This window comes from Mytilus trossulus, chromosome 4, assembly GCF_036588685.1.
Source record: "Mytilus trossulus isolate FHL-02 chromosome 4, PNRI_Mtr1.1.1.hap1, whole genome shotgun sequence".
NCBI classification, from domain to species: Eukaryota; Metazoa; Mollusca; class Bivalvia; order Mytilida; family Mytilidae; genus Mytilus; species Mytilus trossulus.
In genome coordinates this window covers 84,282,042-84,299,370 of record NC_086376.1, presented here as the reverse complement: position 1 = coordinate 84,299,370, position 17,329 = coordinate 84,282,042, and the positions used below count along the sequence as shown (strand labels likewise).

The window sequence follows — 17,329 nt, the reverse complement described above, 5'->3', positions numbered from 1 at the left end:
TATAATCAAGATAATAAACAAAAACAGCAAAATTTCCTTAAAATTATCAATTCAGGGGCAGCAACCCAACAACAGGTTGTCTGATTCATCTGAAAATTTCAGGGCAGATAGATCTTGACCTGATAAACAATATTACCCACGTCAGATTTGCTCTAAATGCTTTGGTTTTTGAGTTATAAGCCAAAAACTGCATTTGACCCCTATGTTCTATTTTAGCAATGGCAACCATGTTTGTTGATAGATCATAACCTCGGATACAATTTACAAACTAGATACCCTAAGGAACATTCAGTTAAAGTTTGGAAGTATTTGGCCCAGTAGTTTCAGAGGAGAAAATTTTTGTAAAAGATTACTAAGATTTACGAAAAATGGTTAAAAATTGAATATAAAGGGCAATAACTCCTAAAGGGGTCAACTGACCATTTTCGTCATGTTGACTTATTTGTAAATCTTACTTTGCTGAACATTATTCCTGTTTACAGTTTATCTCTATCTATTATAATATTCAAGATAATAACCAAAAACAGCAAAATTTCCTTAAAATTACCAATTCAGGGACAGCAACCCAACAACGGGTTGTCTGATTCATCTGAAAATTTCAGGGCAGATAGATCTTGACCTGATAAACAAAATCACCCATGTCAGATTTGCTCTAAATGCTTTGGTTTTTGAGTTATAAGCCAAAAACTGCATTTGACCCCTATGTTCTATTTTAAGCAATGGCGACCATGTTTGTTGATAGATCATAACTTCGGATACAATTTACAAACTAGATACCCTAAGGAACATTCATTTAAAGTTTGGAAGTATTTGGCCCAGTAGTTTCAGAGAAAAAGATTTTTGTAAAAGATTACTAAGATTTACGAAAAATGGTTAAAAATTGACTATAAAGGGCAATTACTCCTAAAGGGGTCAACTGACCATTTCCATTATGTTGACTTATTTGTAAATCTTACTTTGCTGAACATTATTCCTGTTTACAGTTTATCTCTATCTATTATAATATTCAAGATAATAACCAAAAACAGCAAAATTTCCTTAAAATTACCAATTCAGGGGCAGCAACCCAACAACGGGTTGTCTGATTCATCTGAAAATTTCGGGACAGATAGATCTTGACCTGATAAACAATATTACCCCTTGTCAGATTTGCTCTAAATGCTTTGGTTTTTGAGTTATAAGCCAAAAACTGCATTTGACCCCTATGTTCTATTTTTAGCAATGGCGACCATGTTTGTTGATAGATCAAAACTTCGGATACAATTTATAAATTAGATACCCTAAGGAACATTCAGTTAAAGTTTGAAAGTATTTGGCCCAGTAGTTTCAGAGGAGAAGATTCTTGAAATAGTTTACGACGACAGACGACGACGACGACAGACGCAACAGACGACGGACGACCACGGACGCCAAGTGATGGCATAAGCTCACTTGTCCCTTCGGGACAGGTGAGCTAAAAATGTGTCTAAAAAAAATCTACCAAAATTATTTTATATGTAACACTTTCACATACAACAAGACTTACCCAGTTATACTGGAAATATATTCTTCTAAATATAAACATGATTTTTCTAAGTAGTTCATGTTTATTGAAATCTGTATTAACTAAAAATAAAATAAATATAAAAATTATGAACAATTTTGTTTCTGTAAGGAAATCTTTAAGTAGTACATATCAACTATCATTTTTGAAAGAGTCAGTCAAGTCATTTAATAATACCGTTAACATAGAGATTTGCTACTTCCTGATCAATAGAAATCCAAATTACCAGCAGTAATGCAGTAATGTTGAAAACAGATTTTGGTCCAAGACACATGGACAGATAGATGAGACAGGGTATACAGTGGATTCATTATCATTTGTTGGATACCAATTTACGTGGGTTTCCTTGGTACAGGTTAACCACAAATTCAAATGTTCACACATAATTATTTTTCAATAAGCTTTTCATGCAGAGATCGGCAAAACCACAAAATATAATATCCACAAAAATGCACGTTTTCAGCAATCCACAAAAATTGATACCCACAAAAATTAATGAATCCACAGTTCTCCTTTCCTTTGAAGCAATGAGAAAAGGGTATAGGAAAAATAAAAATATTGTGAAACATGTATAAAGACTGAGAATTTGTTCACTCATACTGTTTAAATTTTAAATAATATACATTCTGCCCTGAGATACAAGTTTAAGTTTTCTGTTAACAAAAGATTCCATAACTATTTCCAAAAGTGTCCCTGTCATAAATCATAATAATAATAGCAATACTGTAAAACAGTTTTGGCTGCTTAACTTTTAAACTTCACTTACCTAACGGTATTCAAAAATGCAATTTTAATATGTCGCATAATTTTGTTCAAACTGTACCCTAGTTTTAAGACCAAAACCATAACTCTAATAATTGAGAACTATATATATTTGAAAGTAACAGCAATAACCAATGGTGTCTACAGGATAAACTTACCTGTAACAATGTAAGACTACAGGATAAAACTTACCTGTAACAATGTAAGACTACAGGATAAAACTTACCTGTAACAATGTAAGACTAGGATAAAACTTACCTGTAACAATGTAAGACTAGGATAAAACTTACCTGTAACAATGTAAGACTAGGATAAAACTTACCTGTAACAATGTAAGACTACAGGATAAAACTTACCTGTAACAATGTAAGACTAGGATAAAACTTACCTGTAACAATGTAAAACTAGGATAAAACTTACCTGTAACAATGTAAAACTAGGATAAAACTTACCTGTAACAATGTAAGACTAGGATAAAACTTACCTGTAACAATGTAAGACTAGGATAAAACTTACCTGGATAAAACTTACCTGTAACAATGTAAGACTAGGATAAAACTTACCTGTTACAATGTAAGACTAGGATAAAACTTACCTGTTACAATGTAAGACTAGGATAAAACTTACCTGTAACAATGTAAGACTAGGATAAAACATACCTGTAACAATGTAAGACTACAGGATAAAACTTACCTGTAACAATGTAAGACTAGGATAAAACTTACCTGTAACAATGTAAGACTACAGGATAAAACTTACCTGTAACAATGTAAGACTACAGGATAAAACTTACCTGTAACAATGTAAGACTAGGATGAAAATTACCTGTAACAATGTAAGACTAGGATAAAACTTACCTGTAACAATGTAAGACTAGGATAAAACTTACCTGTAACAATGTAAGACTAGGATAAAACTTACCTGTAACAATGTAAGACTAGGATAAAAATTACCTGTAACAATGTAAGACTACAGGATAAAACTTACCTGTAACAATGTAAGACTAGGATAAAACTTACCTGTAACAATGTAAGACTAGGATAAAACTTACCTGTAACAATGTAAAACTAGGATAAAACTTACCTGTAACAATGTAAGACTAGGATAAAACTTACCTGTAACAATGTAAGACTAGGATAAAACTTACCTGTAACAATGTAAGTCTACAGGATAAAACTTACCTGTAACAATGTAAGACTAGGATAAAACTTACCTGTAACAATGTAAGACTAGGATAAAACTTACCTGTAACAATGTAAAACTAGGATAAAACTTACCTGTAACAATGTAAGACTAGGATAAAACTTACCTGTAACAATGTAAGACTACAGGATAAAACTTACCTGTAACAATGTAAGACTAGGATGAAACTTACCTGTAACAATGTAAGTCTACAGGATAAAACTTACCTGTAACAATGTAAGACTACAGGATAAAACTTACCTGTAACAATGTAAGACTAGGATAAAACTTACCTGTAACAATGTAAGACTAGGTTTTTTTATAAGAGAAGACAAACAACTTCCAAGTGTTCGAGTCAACAGCAAATTGGTTGATTTTCTTATCATATCATCTATTTCTGTGTGACTGCAATAATACAAATGATGTCACATTTACAAGAACATAGATGCCAACCCCCTTCTGACACAATCAGTAACAATCTATCAAATTATCCGTATTTTTGAAAAGTTTTCAGTAATCATTCATAAACGTGCATTTACCAATAAAAATTACTGACGAGTGGTTGCAAAGTGATGTGCACTAAAATTTGTCGTTTAACATGTTGTCTGTAGTATGTATTCCATTCATTGTTCAGATGTTCTCGACTCGTACATTTTCGTTTTGTCAAGAAGAAGTAGAGAAAGGGGTAAAGCTACTTCATATGCAAGTTTGCCTCTTCGGAAGTCAGTTATTTACCTAACAATAGGTTGAAAACTTCTGAGAAACCGGAAGCATTACATTGGCGTTTTCTATGTACCGGACCAGGACCGAATAGTCATGATAAAAATCTGTGTATTACAAAATTGAACGGCGATGATTGGGAATCCGTAACTATTCGACTTTGACGGTAATAGCGTAGTTTTTATCGCAAAATCAGAAAAACTACGGGAAAATCGTAATGGTTGGCATCTATGCAAGAATATAAGAGTGTTTTATATTTGAAGGTGAAATACAGAGTTTTCTAAAATAAATATTGATTCTACCACTGCATTGACTGTGTCAGATATGAAATGGATAAATCAAGTAAGAATTAGAGAAAGTTTTTTTTACTAATTTATTATAACTTTATCCAACATCTCTTTTTATAAATTAGTGTTGTGTCTTTCCTGTCTTTCTTGTCTGTCATGTATTAAGGTATTCTTCTACATGATTCAACATCTGCATGATATGTACATACATAAATTATCTTGCATTTTTTAATTTTTATGATGTGTTATCTAATGTGTAATTTCGATAATTTTCATGTATGCTATCAACCTCATTTGAATACCAGTGCATAATTTTACTAAACATGAAACGTAAACTATGACTTTATATTTATTATCATGATCTATTTACTTACCTTAAATGCAGATCTGCTGAGTATTTTAAACATGCATTGATGTATGCTTTGACTTGATTGTAAACATCAGGGACAAATTGAGAGAAAGGAAATCTCTTTGGAAAAGATTCCTGAAAAATAAACAAAAACTATTTATACATTATAAGTAACTTTCTTAGATAAAACAAGGTCTTATACAAATATATCTTAACCTTTGAATATATTTTTCCCAGTCCTTTTACCTATAAAATCACATGTATCAATTTAAGAGTAAAATGTGTTCAATGTATTAAATATATTAGTATACTTAATTGTAAAAGGAAAAGGCAGCTACAAACATGTATTTTACAAACTAACAAAAAACTTAACATATTCCTTGCATAACCACAAAGTTTCATCTAAAACAGATGAACGAAATCTTTGAATAAATAAATCGGTAATCAAAACCAATATAATGTAAAACTGATAAAAACGAAGGAATAATACACCAATATGATATGAAAGCAACAGTCAGGCAGTGTTGTAAGAAGCAGCGTTTACACCTGTAAACAAGTTTTTGGGAAAAAAATGATCAACCCTTTCTTTTTTTCATAAAAAGAAATAAAGCAGTATTATTTTTTTTTAAATCTGAAAAAAAACCACTATTTGATTTCAACATGCATACCGAAATGAATATTTAGATAGATGATAGATGATGGTTCATTAAAAAAAAAATAGTCAGAGAAAGTATAGTAGATTCATAATATAAAGCTTTTAAAATGTCATTCCATTGAAAAAAAATCTTTTGTTAAAGCTTTAAAATACATACCTCCATTTTGATGAACTACATAAAATTTTCACATGAGATTTTTTTTACTTTAACTTCTGTGTAACAAAGCGGTATTGATGCATTCATGGTTAATGGGAATTATCAGAAGGAATATATACACATGTGAAACATGGGAATTGTATATGATGCAAATAAAAGGACATTTCATGTAGTTACTCACAAGAGCTGCAACCTGTTTTACATGTTAATTAATATCTTAGTATAGTGTAACTGCATAAGTAGGATGAGTTTTGTATGGAGAAAAATATTAAATTGTACCAGATTATGAGTGTACCTTAGATTTTAAGAGGGCCAATATTCACCTACATAATTTGTGCTGTTCTGTCGCTGTCTCAATGAAATGTACTCCTTATCTACTTCATTCATGCAATATTACATATCAAGGGACATTTTAGAAAATCTTTATTTTCTGAAACAGTGATGTTTTATTTCATAAAAATACCAAAGTCTGTACAAAGCTATCACTGATACTGTTAAAAATAAGCAAGAGATTTCTGTTTGACATTGAACCATATTTTATAGTTTACATGCTATTGTGTGAAATGAGAAAACAGACAATAAAATCAAAATCATTTGAAATATGAAATTTGTAATAAAAGAAAGAGTTTGGTTGTATATTTTTTGCTTCTACCTATTCAAAGCGACTTTGACTTTGACCATTGAATTTTTCATCAAAATCAAACTTCTTCTGAATTTAAAAAATATTCTATTTTGTATAGAAAAATATTTGTAATTTTCTGTTTTCTCATTTGGGGAAATGGCACTTATTAATTACTTCTAAACATAATTTGTAAGGATTCTAGGTTAATACTACCACTGTGAAAGTCTTAATTTCTTGGATATCAATTTTCACGAATTTCAATATTAAACAAATCCGTTCATGTATGTATATTTCAATAAGAACAATGTTTCTTGAATATCTTTCCATCAGTCAGTGTAAACCTTCTTATTTAAGCAAATACTTTATTTCACATTTAGCCTCTTTTATCCTACTTCATACACTTTAATTTAACAATTTTGCAGTTAATTGATATATTTGAATAAGAAAAGATTCAAGTTTTACACATTAGTGACAATTTATATTCATGATTTTTTTCTAATCACTAAAGTCAAGAAAATAAATTGCTAGCAAAAAATATTTGGCACTCAAGATTCTAGGAAGACAATTACACATACAATTTGGTAGAATCATAAGGACCTAAACTTACAGCCAAAATAGTTTGAGACCTTTTTTGACAGAAGGGGAGTCCCAACCTAATTCAAAATAATTGATATCCACAAATAAAAGAACTTCCACAGCGTATGATTGATAAAATTGTTTGTATAATGAGCAGTACACAACATTTATACAGAGAAAACATTCATATAAATAAACTATATGATTTACGACCCACTTTGTACTCACACCATTTTGACTTATACTCAATCGTAAAGATAACTATAATCAAAAGGACTTATGTATTTTAAATAGTATGATGATATTCATTTTTTTGTCTAAGGATAATGGTTCACTTGTTAATATTTTATTGGGAAAATAGCTAAGGATTTCTTATAAATGTTTTGATACTGTTATAAAATAGTATTGTTATTCCTCTGATTCAGGCAATGTTAAAAGACTTGATAAAAACACAAGTAAAATTCAGAGAATAAATCAATAACATAAACAAAACTTATTTTCATCATGTAAAATGTATGGAAGGCACTACGACTGGTCAAAATAGGGGAGATAACTTAAGCACATCTTATTCACGAACATTTCACCTTATTGTTTAAAGTAGCAGAGGCGGATTAAGATGGTTTTTCAGCCCCGCCCTCCCTTTTGGTGGGAAAAATTTGGTTGTTCATATAGGAAATCACTGCAGCTTGACTGGAGTGGGTTCCCTCTTAGTCAGTTAGTGGGCTCCTTTTATGAAATTTCTGGATCCGCCATTGAGTAGAAAATATAGAATTTTATATAGAATTTGTTTACTGTTTGAATGGGAACTGTTATAATAACAGAACTGCATAAACAGTTAGGAATTTTGGTTTTTGCCTAACTTTAATTCATGTATAAACATTGACTGTTTGACTGCTGTAAGTATAATTTTGATATCAAATCAATAAACCATTATTTTGCAAAATGTATATTAAAAAAGTTGGTGTCTGACTTTCAGAATTTACTTCCTTGAAAAGAAACTTTATTCCTGACTTAATTATCATTCATAAAAACATTTTCACAAATGACGGAAGGATTGTTATTTTTTATTGTAACCACTCACAATTTTGCCTAATTATCTTTCTAATAAATCAACAAATTTCAGATTAATTGAACAAAAATGAGAGAAAATAGGCAGTTATCCTTATAAATACTAACCCTTTCCAAGTTTTCATCCTGGATCGGAAACTGTGTGACTATTGCTGTATATTCCTCTATGCTTTCAACATAGATAGGCGTATAGTTATCTTCACTGAAGATTTCATTAAAAATGTCTACCCACTGTCGTGTCAGAACATCATTATACTGGTCCCTGTTAAATAAAATTCATTGGATTATGCTGTTGATACATCAAAGACATTTCTGTAAATTTTAATTATTGTTAGCATAATGTAAAGTTAGAAATGTTTGTGTGTATATATTAATTCCATTGTTGAATGATTGACAAAATGATTAATCAATACAATTTTCTAAATGGATTTTTATTCTTGTGAAACCTACACATCACAATTTATGCAAAATAAATAATCACGAATTTTCTCCCATGTTTTAATATAGTATGATAAATGAATGGGTTGGTATCCATTTCAAGTGGCAAATATTACATGCATCTCAGGATGAGAACAAGTTGATGTGATATAAATAGATTATTCAGTGTGCACCACATTTGTGATGTTATTTCTTCATAGACAGAAAAAATATTACAGTCATTTGTTAATTATACTAAAATGTCTACAAATTGTGATGCCTCAAAGAACATTAACAATAGAATGAATCTAAATGTTTACAACATAACAGAACTTTCTTACAGGTGAGACAAAAACCCTGAAGAAAGTCTGACAAAATATTTGACAGAATACGGTTAACCATCAAGTCACAAAGAATTAACCGAATCAATGCTTATGATTAAATATATAAGTGATTAATTTTATTAAAAATTTCAATTAAAAAAAAACCTCTAAAATATCGTGTATTTTTTTTTTACATCATTTTGACTAATTATAAATATTCCTATTTACCTCATTTCAAGGAGCAGCTCCAGCACATGACCAACACTAAAACCATACCCCTGAAATAAAAGTAATCCTTATTACCAAAGATAAGACCAATTTTTAAAATGAGAAAACAAAAAACAGAAAATTCAAAATATCTTTTATAATAATGAATTTATTTAATTAAGTGCTAGTGTTCACTGAATAGTTAAGACAGCATCTATTTTGCCGTGGGATCTAAAAATAAACTTTGCATTAAAAGGCAATACTACGAATAGGTTCCACTACAATTATGGCGAAAGGAAGATAACTCAAGTTTTAAATATTACTTAGAACTAGTGTTGTCAAATCGTACACTTTTGCCTAACCGGTTACTCAGATAATCGTTCGACCGATTAACCGGTTAACCGGTAGTTTAAGTTGTCGTTTGAAAGCCTTATCAATAGATCCCTACATGTACAAATAGTTATAAGATGTGGTATGAGTGTCAATTTGACAACCTTCCATCCAAGTCATAATATTACGATTAAAGAATTGAAGTTTGTCCTTTAGCATTATATATATAAGGCTTGTCCGTGAAGATTCCTGGTGAAGTTTGACTTTTAATAAACAAATACACCGTATCAAATATAGCATTTGTACCAACTTCAAATTGAAAAATATCAAAAAAAAAAAAAAAAAAAATTAAAAAAACGTCTTGATCTCATAGAATTGAATTTGTCTGAAACCGATCATTGTTTAATTTTCTCTTGTTGTCTTCGAAAATAATGCAGAGTGGTTCAATTTGAAATGATTAATTATATAAAAAAAAAATGGTATGATTGCCAATGAAACAATTCTCCACAAGAACTATAGGTCACCATACGACCTGATTCTTTACTTTGTTTGCTTGTTTCTTTAACCATGTTACTCATACTATCACGTATACCTTGAGTACATTCACATTGGTTTGCATTTCACAATTTTTTAGGTAGCGTTTTGTTTAAAGTAAGACTTAACCTTGCACTACGGAGATTACACATTTAGATGTAGGTTTACACAAAATTAGATCAAAAACGAAATAATGAACTAATTAGTAAAATTTAATCGCATCTCTGATTTAAAGTTATTGTTAAAAAAACATGTTTACCAATCATGTTTCTTTAAGGTCCTGCCCCGAGCTGCCCCGTAGACTAATTAATTTTATGTATTTACGATCAACAATAGCAATCAATATCCTGGACAATGAATCTGTCAAATTAATAACAACGACGACAATATTTAAATAAAACATAACAATTTAATGATTTCCATGCAAATTTATATTAAATCTATCAAAATTGAAAAAAAGTCCGGTTAACCGGTTAGCGTTTTTGGTATTCGGTATTCGATCTTTCCACCGGTTAACCGGTTAATCTTTGACAACACTACTTAGAACAGATATTAGATTCAGGCCCAATGCACAATTTAAGTATGTTTATACACATACACATTGTTTTGTTACTTTAGTATCAGAGTACATATTTCAGCTATACAAATCAAATTCAATGGGGAGGTATGGGCGTATGACATTTGCGCCGATTTTGAAAATTTTCATTCTTTCATTTGAGCCGATTTTATATTTGCTCCTAATTAGTTTTACCGGTAAGTTAAAACTTGTACATGTACTGTGCTATACCATTGGTAAAATCTGGTTATAATTGTTTTTCATCCATGTTTAAGTTAATTTTGATTCATATTAATTTTGGAACTTCCTTGTAACTTGATGGTCATATTGTACATTGAAACGGACCGAGAAGTAAATTCTTTAATAATCGAGGGCCATACATATCGGAAGGTCAGTGTTCTTGAACATAACTACATATCTTACTAATGTACCATAAAATCATATAAAGCCAGAGTTACCACGGATTCTATTGTCAAAACACAGGTCAAGCATAACCATGTGGTAGATGTCGAAAGACAGATGCTAAAGAACTACGGATACGGTCAACAAGGAAAAAAGTCTGGGGATGTATCTTGTAGGCCTTCTTCCACCTCACTGTGGTGAGCAGGGGACAACAGTTATATACATGTTGTGATTGACAATTCATTACATTTGTACAAGTGGCAAATGGAAGAAGTCTATAATGAATTGGTAAATGAAAAATAACATGACTTGGATTGAGAGTTCTCTCATTGACACTCATATCACATCTTCTTATATCTATTCACCTGTAATTTACCTGAAATAAAATCGGCGAAAATGAAAACAAAAATCAGCGCAAACGAAAGAAAAAATCAGCGCAAATGAAATAAAGATCCACGCAAATACAAAACGCCGGGAGGTATATAATGTTATGCTCAATACACTATGTTTTGTTTATCATAAAGTCTGGAAAATTGAAAACTATCAAGTTAAAAAGTTTTTTCAATATTTACTTCATCTTTGTCATTATTACACCGTCTACATCAAATGATAAAGGTTACTTACCCTTAAAGTGTGGCAAAACAAGATAATCAAGTTCTTGACATCCAACAGCATACTGGTATCTTTACATTGTACCTGTAATGAACCATATTAACCTTAAATATGTGAGCAAAAACAGTTAAAAAGCCATAACTATTTGAACAATACATATTAACATTGATTTTGTAATCTTTTATAAAAGTGAATTTTACCCTTCAAGTTGTGTTTGGAACCAGTCATGTGGAAAAAGGGCAATGTTGTTGTTTAATAGTGTAGAGTATTTTATTTAAATTATATATGCATCTTTGTAATTTTTTATACTTCTTCCCTATGTGTTACATATGTTGTTCCTTAGCTCATTTCATATTTAAGTGTTGGGAATGTGTTGACTAAATTGATTCATTGACTTAACTCCTTCTGCACAATGGGCATATTCAGGATGAGAACTATAAATATGTACTATCTACAAAAGGCTCAGATACAATTTTCAAGCCAACTGGGCAGTTATTTATTTTGGCAATATTATAACTTCTTAGATAAATTCATATATGATAAGATCAGTTTGACAAATTGTAAGGATTTATTTTCAAATTATCCCTTCTGTTGTTGAAAGCCTATTCTTAAGCTAATATATTTATAATACATACTGTATTTGTTCGTAGGGATGCTGCTAGTTTTGATACTGCCATTTCCCACAGTTCATCAATGTATGCCCGGTTAACAAGTCCTTGTGTTGTATTTAAAATATGATCTTCGACAACGAAAAAACTGTAATGAAAGCAATTTATTTCAATCATAAACATGAACACAAATACATGTTAACTGACAGACTGTCAAACTTCTGTTAATTCACATTATTTTGTGTAGTTTTCAGTCTTCTAGAAATTTAAGAAAAAGCTATTTGTCATTGTATTTTCTAAACAATAGTCAAATTCCTGTGTTATTTGATGTATGGGCACACACAATACATATTATATATAACAGTACATAAATCCGATATGATGTGTAATGCCATGTCTGTTTGGATGAGTTCTGTAAATATAACAGTCAAAAATATGTTGGTTTATTTATCCCATGTCTCCAGTAAAACCAAACATCAAATCATAGATTGACAGTGGCAACTATCTAAACACAGAACTGCTGTTCCTTTAAGTGTACTTACCCAACAATATCATGAAAATATCTTTTAAAACTATCTAAAGACTCATGCTGAAAAGACAAGAAAAGTGAATAAGAGATTTGCAAGTATTTGTTTGAGAATCTGATACAGTATGCATATGGCTTTAATTTTGACCAACTCAAATGTATGTATACAAAAACATTCTTATCAATAATGAAACACACAGAATTACATACTAAAGTTCTTACACAGTACATAGTTCTGTCACAAATAAGTGATGAGATTTGTTCAAATTTTAAATCATGGATGATATCTTATGACATAAATAAAATGCTGAATCTCTGAGGATTTCTGAAATGTATGTCAAATTTATTTCTCAACAGAATGACAGGTTGATACCTCCTTAGTTCCAATTCTTTTTATTTATCTTCATATTTTTTTTATATAGATGTGCAATGCTTATAATAAAATACAATTACTGAAAATTGATGCCATAATATGATTGTACATTTTTAAAGCTAAAAGAAATATTCTGTCTTTAGGATAACCAAAGGCCAGACTCTCAAGTTCCGGCGGCATGTAGTAGAAATTCTTCAAGGCATGATAGAAATCAGCCAGCCTGAGTGGATGAGCCTTATGCAAAGCTTAATGTAATAAAACATGAAGTTACATTAGAAATGATAAGCAGGTTATGTTCACATTTCAAGTGTAAACATGGAGAATATTCTGATGTCAACAGATTGCCATGATAATATGCCGTTTGATAGTATGAAAAAGTCATAGGAATAAGATTTTATGCATATTTTTTTGCCATATAAGGCTATTTCATAATAAAAGTGCACATGCTGAACTGTCTCACCTGCTTTAATCATAATCATAGTTATCATGATTGATTTTATGTTAAAAATCTTTAAGATAAAGAAAGGTTTTACTGCAATGCATACATTTAACATTATGAATGATCCATGTAAATGAAGTCATGGTCAGATGAACCCTGCCACTAAGACAAAAACTCCTAACAATAATTCCATACACCAAATATAGTTGACCCCTTGCATATAGTATCTTAGAAATAGAACTAACCAAATAACCTTAAAACCTTGATCATCAGTGGCAGATCCAGAAATTTTTATCAGTGGGCCCACTGACTGCTAAAGAAGGGGCCCACTCCTGACATGCTTCAATGATTCTGTATAATACCAACAACAACAAAAATCCTTATAAAAGGGGGCCCAGTCCCCCTGCCCCCCTTAAAGCCACCTCTGATCACTGACCCTCGAAATAAAGTGGAGGTCAGGTGAACCTGGTCTGATGGACATGTAGATTGTAGACCTTATCATATAACTCATAACAAATGAGAAATCTATATGACAACATCTTTAAGGAAGATTAGAACCAGGAACAAGAAAGAAGCAAATATTTACTTTACAAATAGGTTTGTCCCTGAAAATTGTGAAATGTAAACTTTGAAAAAATATATCCCTTATAGTATTCATCATCTGTCATGCCAATCAGGCTAATACAACAGTATAGTACACAAATTTCCCTGCTCACATAGGGATCAATGTAGACAAGATTCACTATACATGTTAAATACATATATTTATATATATATATTGTCATAGAATCATACAATATAAGATACAGCTGTGAAAAACATTATCATTTACATAAACAATAGCGAATGGTCATAATAATAAGTTTCTATTTTGATATATAAAAATAGATTAAAACCAAGACAGAAAGTATAATGGTTAAATATTAGATTTCCTGTAATTAGAATCTCACTTCTGTTTGCTGCTGATCTGAAGTATCAATTTTTATTGACATGACCTGAAAAATGAGTTTACCCTTTATCCAATTTCTTATAACAATTTAATAGTCTTTCTTTTAAATACAAAAAAAATATTCCCTTTTTTTAAATTTTAAATCAGTAAAAGGATTATTTTCAGCTAACAAAATTGTATACAAATACCACTCTAGCTCTCCCTATCATGTGTGAATCAGTTCAAAAGTTTGGGTATTCCCTCTCAAATATAATATTTTGCTTATCTCGTACAAAGTTTTTTTTTATAGTAATATGTGAAGTAATTTCTTATTGATTACAAGGCACCCTAGTGACTAACAACTGATAATTTATGTTGTTTCCACAATTTTCTTTAGCCCAATAGGAATTCTTTGGATCCCCTATGCAGACAACAAAAACTAATTTGGTAATTTTACTCATCAGAAAATCACTGTTGTGATGCCTGCTACTGAGCTGCCAAACAATATTTAATCTCACCATATTTGACGGAGGTTGTAATGACAGTCTAGCTTGTTTCCATCTCTGTTTTCTATAATATGTTTCAAATCTTTCTCGATCTCCCTAAAAAAAAAATGAAGGTTTGGTGCAGCCAACTGATATTTGTTCCACTTGGACGAATAGTCAATACATATGTAAAATATTCTTGTGGAACTATTTTGAAAAACATATTACTTATGAAAATTTAATAAAAAGAACTATTTAAAGCAAACTGAAGAAGGAAATATGAAAGGTCAATTCCTCAGTATTTCTGTAAAGGGGCATAACTCCTGAACAATAACAGTTGCAAGTTAGAACTTTAACTTGGAGTACCAATTAATCATAGTGTTATCTCATTATAAAATGATTTTGACAAAACAAATACAAGTTCATAAACAATAAATTTTGGTCAACATCTATCTAAGGGACATAACTCATTAACTGCTTTAATCAGAAAATTGTTTTAACCAATATTTAAAGGTTTTGAGTTAGTTCAAAGCAGTCTCATAATTGTCATCTGGAAACAACTCATTTTTGTGATTTAAAGAAATTTGTTTACAATGTTATAACTATTACACAGTGGCAACAAACAATTACTCTTAAGATATTAAAATTTTACGAAGCATTTATTGTAACAAAAAAATAATGTGCTTGTGTTGCAGAATAATTAAAATCATGGAATAGACAACTCCTTTAATTGATAATATATTTACTCACCAATACACTGTATATATGTAAACACCTATACACAGGAGAGAAATCTATCAGATCTTGGGCACTTAATTCCTGTAATAAACATTTTATAAAACATATAAAATAATGTTCTTGAAAACTTTACTCGTAATTCAGTCAATCTACAAATTACATACTTTTTATAAGCTAAATTGAATGCAATGGCAACAGAGTGTACTGGAAGGTTAATAGTAAGGGGGATTTCTGGGGGAAATCTTTGTGTAAGACTAGTGAGGCCATATATAAAATAAGTGTGCTTAAAAGTGTCTTCGATGACCCTAATTTAGAGCTCTCTTATCCTAGTTTTCAAAAGTGCATGTTCACCAATTCAATGCAACATATCAGTTATTATGATTCCATAAAAAAAGAAAGATTGATAAAAAACATTGTCATTTTGTTCATTTAAATTCACAAATGGTTAACTTCAGGTAAACCACAAAAACCAGGCTTTGTGAATACAATATTTTTGGGCTCATAACTAATCAAAAATCCCAACCTATAATGTTGTTCATATTTTGTTAAAAAAAAATCAAAACTTTGGTGATTATAATTAAATATTGGCAAAGAAATTGAATGGTTATTCTTTGTCCATATTGTTTTCTTATTTGAGGTTTCTTTGATTTTTCCCCTGGATCAGAAAATACTGAATTTTGTTACAATTTTGACAGAAAATCAACAATTGGCTTATTGCATTTTATAGCTATTGGCATAACTGGACTTATCAATAGTGTTGATTGTATTGTTCAAAGAATTGATGTGTTTAAATGGTGTCATGTCACATTAAGAATTTGTTTACAACTTTGATAGAAATGTTTGTTTTACTTCCCAATCATTTTAGCAACGAAATGTGTTTGCAGTGTCTTTAAAATCATTTCTCAGAAAAGAAAACTATTGCAATGATGAAATATTACAAAAGTTAAAAAAATCTCTGAATTTAGTCCTTATCCTTTAACAGAAAAGGAAGTATCTGATAAACTTATTGGAGATGAATCTCATGCTTTTAATAAAAAAAAAAGATGATTTTATGATTTATGATGCAAGTTGCAAATTTACAGTATCTTTTAAAAGTAAAAGGTTGCTTTTATTGACTATAAATTCATCACAATGTAGATAAGAAAATAGATACATGTATGTAGAATTATAACAGACAACAATGTGGCGCATTCCAATTTTATATTTTTTGTTAGAAAGAAAGAAAATTTTAATCAAATGATGTTATGTTAGTTGGGGAAAAAATTGAAAGTGGCAAAAAATATATTGTTTTGACGAAAGAGGTGGTTAACTTGAAAATTGACCCAAAAGAAACCCTTTTTTGGCAAGAATCTTTAAACACACAAACTTGATTTCAATTTTTAGTAAAATGTATAGTGGATATCAACATAAGTGCAAATATTTCCTTGACTTCACAGCTCAAATCAATGTGCAAGGAAATTTTTTCTTGAACAGTGTTTCAAAATTCTTCTGTTTTATGATAATAAATAACTATGAACAGGAAATGCATATAATTTCAAACATTTTATAAAGCATTGTGTTGATAGCAGACGGTCAGGAAATATTCAAAATACATCTCACCCAAACATCATCATCATCATCACTAAGAAAATCACTATCCTGTAAAATGTGTATGTCTAATTTTATTTTTTTATTGTTATACTATACAATGTACTGTAAAGAAAATCAGTTTGTTTAAAGTACATGATTTTCCGTAGCTGAGGCTAAAAACAATAAACTATTTCCATGACAGCAATTTTTTATGAAAATCATATATCAAAAAAAAAAAAATTTTCAAATATATATAGTTCTTCAAATGAAATTGATGCACACTTTAGACTTGAACATTCAAAACTACTCACATGAACGACAAAAAATAGTGACAAAGTCTTACTTAATTTAACTTTTATTT

At 30.2% G+C, this 17,329-nt stretch overlaps 1 protein-coding gene across 6 annotated transcripts in view; it reads right to left on the bottom strand.

Moving 5' to 3' along the window:
* Nucleotides 1-17,329, bottom strand: part of LOC134716179 (exocyst complex component 6B-like) — a 53,905-nt gene that overhangs the window by 21,936 nt on the left and 14,640 nt on the right. For 2 of the 6 annotated variants that reach the window (XM_063578999.1, XM_063579002.1), the window contains exons 7-18: nucleotides 15,412-15,480; nucleotides 14,695-14,778; nucleotides 14,199-14,243; nucleotides 12,453-12,499; nucleotides 11,938-12,058; nucleotides 11,315-11,386; nucleotides 8,890-8,939; nucleotides 8,030-8,183; nucleotides 5,656-5,670; nucleotides 4,869-4,978; nucleotides 3,781-3,892; nucleotides 1,526-1,605 (exon numbers count right to left, since the gene is read on the bottom strand). In XM_063578999.1, coding sequence (XP_063435069.1) covers nucleotides 1,526-1,605; nucleotides 3,781-3,892; nucleotides 4,869-4,978; nucleotides 5,656-5,670; nucleotides 8,030-8,183; nucleotides 8,890-8,939; nucleotides 11,315-11,386; nucleotides 11,938-12,058; nucleotides 12,453-12,499; nucleotides 14,199-14,243; nucleotides 14,695-14,778; nucleotides 15,412-15,480 — 959 coding nt within the window. The remainder of the gene's footprint in view (nucleotides 1-1,525; nucleotides 1,606-3,780; nucleotides 3,893-4,868; nucleotides 4,979-5,655; nucleotides 5,671-8,029; nucleotides 8,184-8,889; nucleotides 8,940-11,314; nucleotides 11,387-11,937; nucleotides 12,059-12,452; nucleotides 12,500-14,198; nucleotides 14,244-14,694; nucleotides 14,779-15,411; nucleotides 15,481-17,329) is intronic. The other 4 variants (XM_063579004.1, XM_063579005.1, XM_063579000.1 and 1 more) reach the window with 3 other exon arrangements.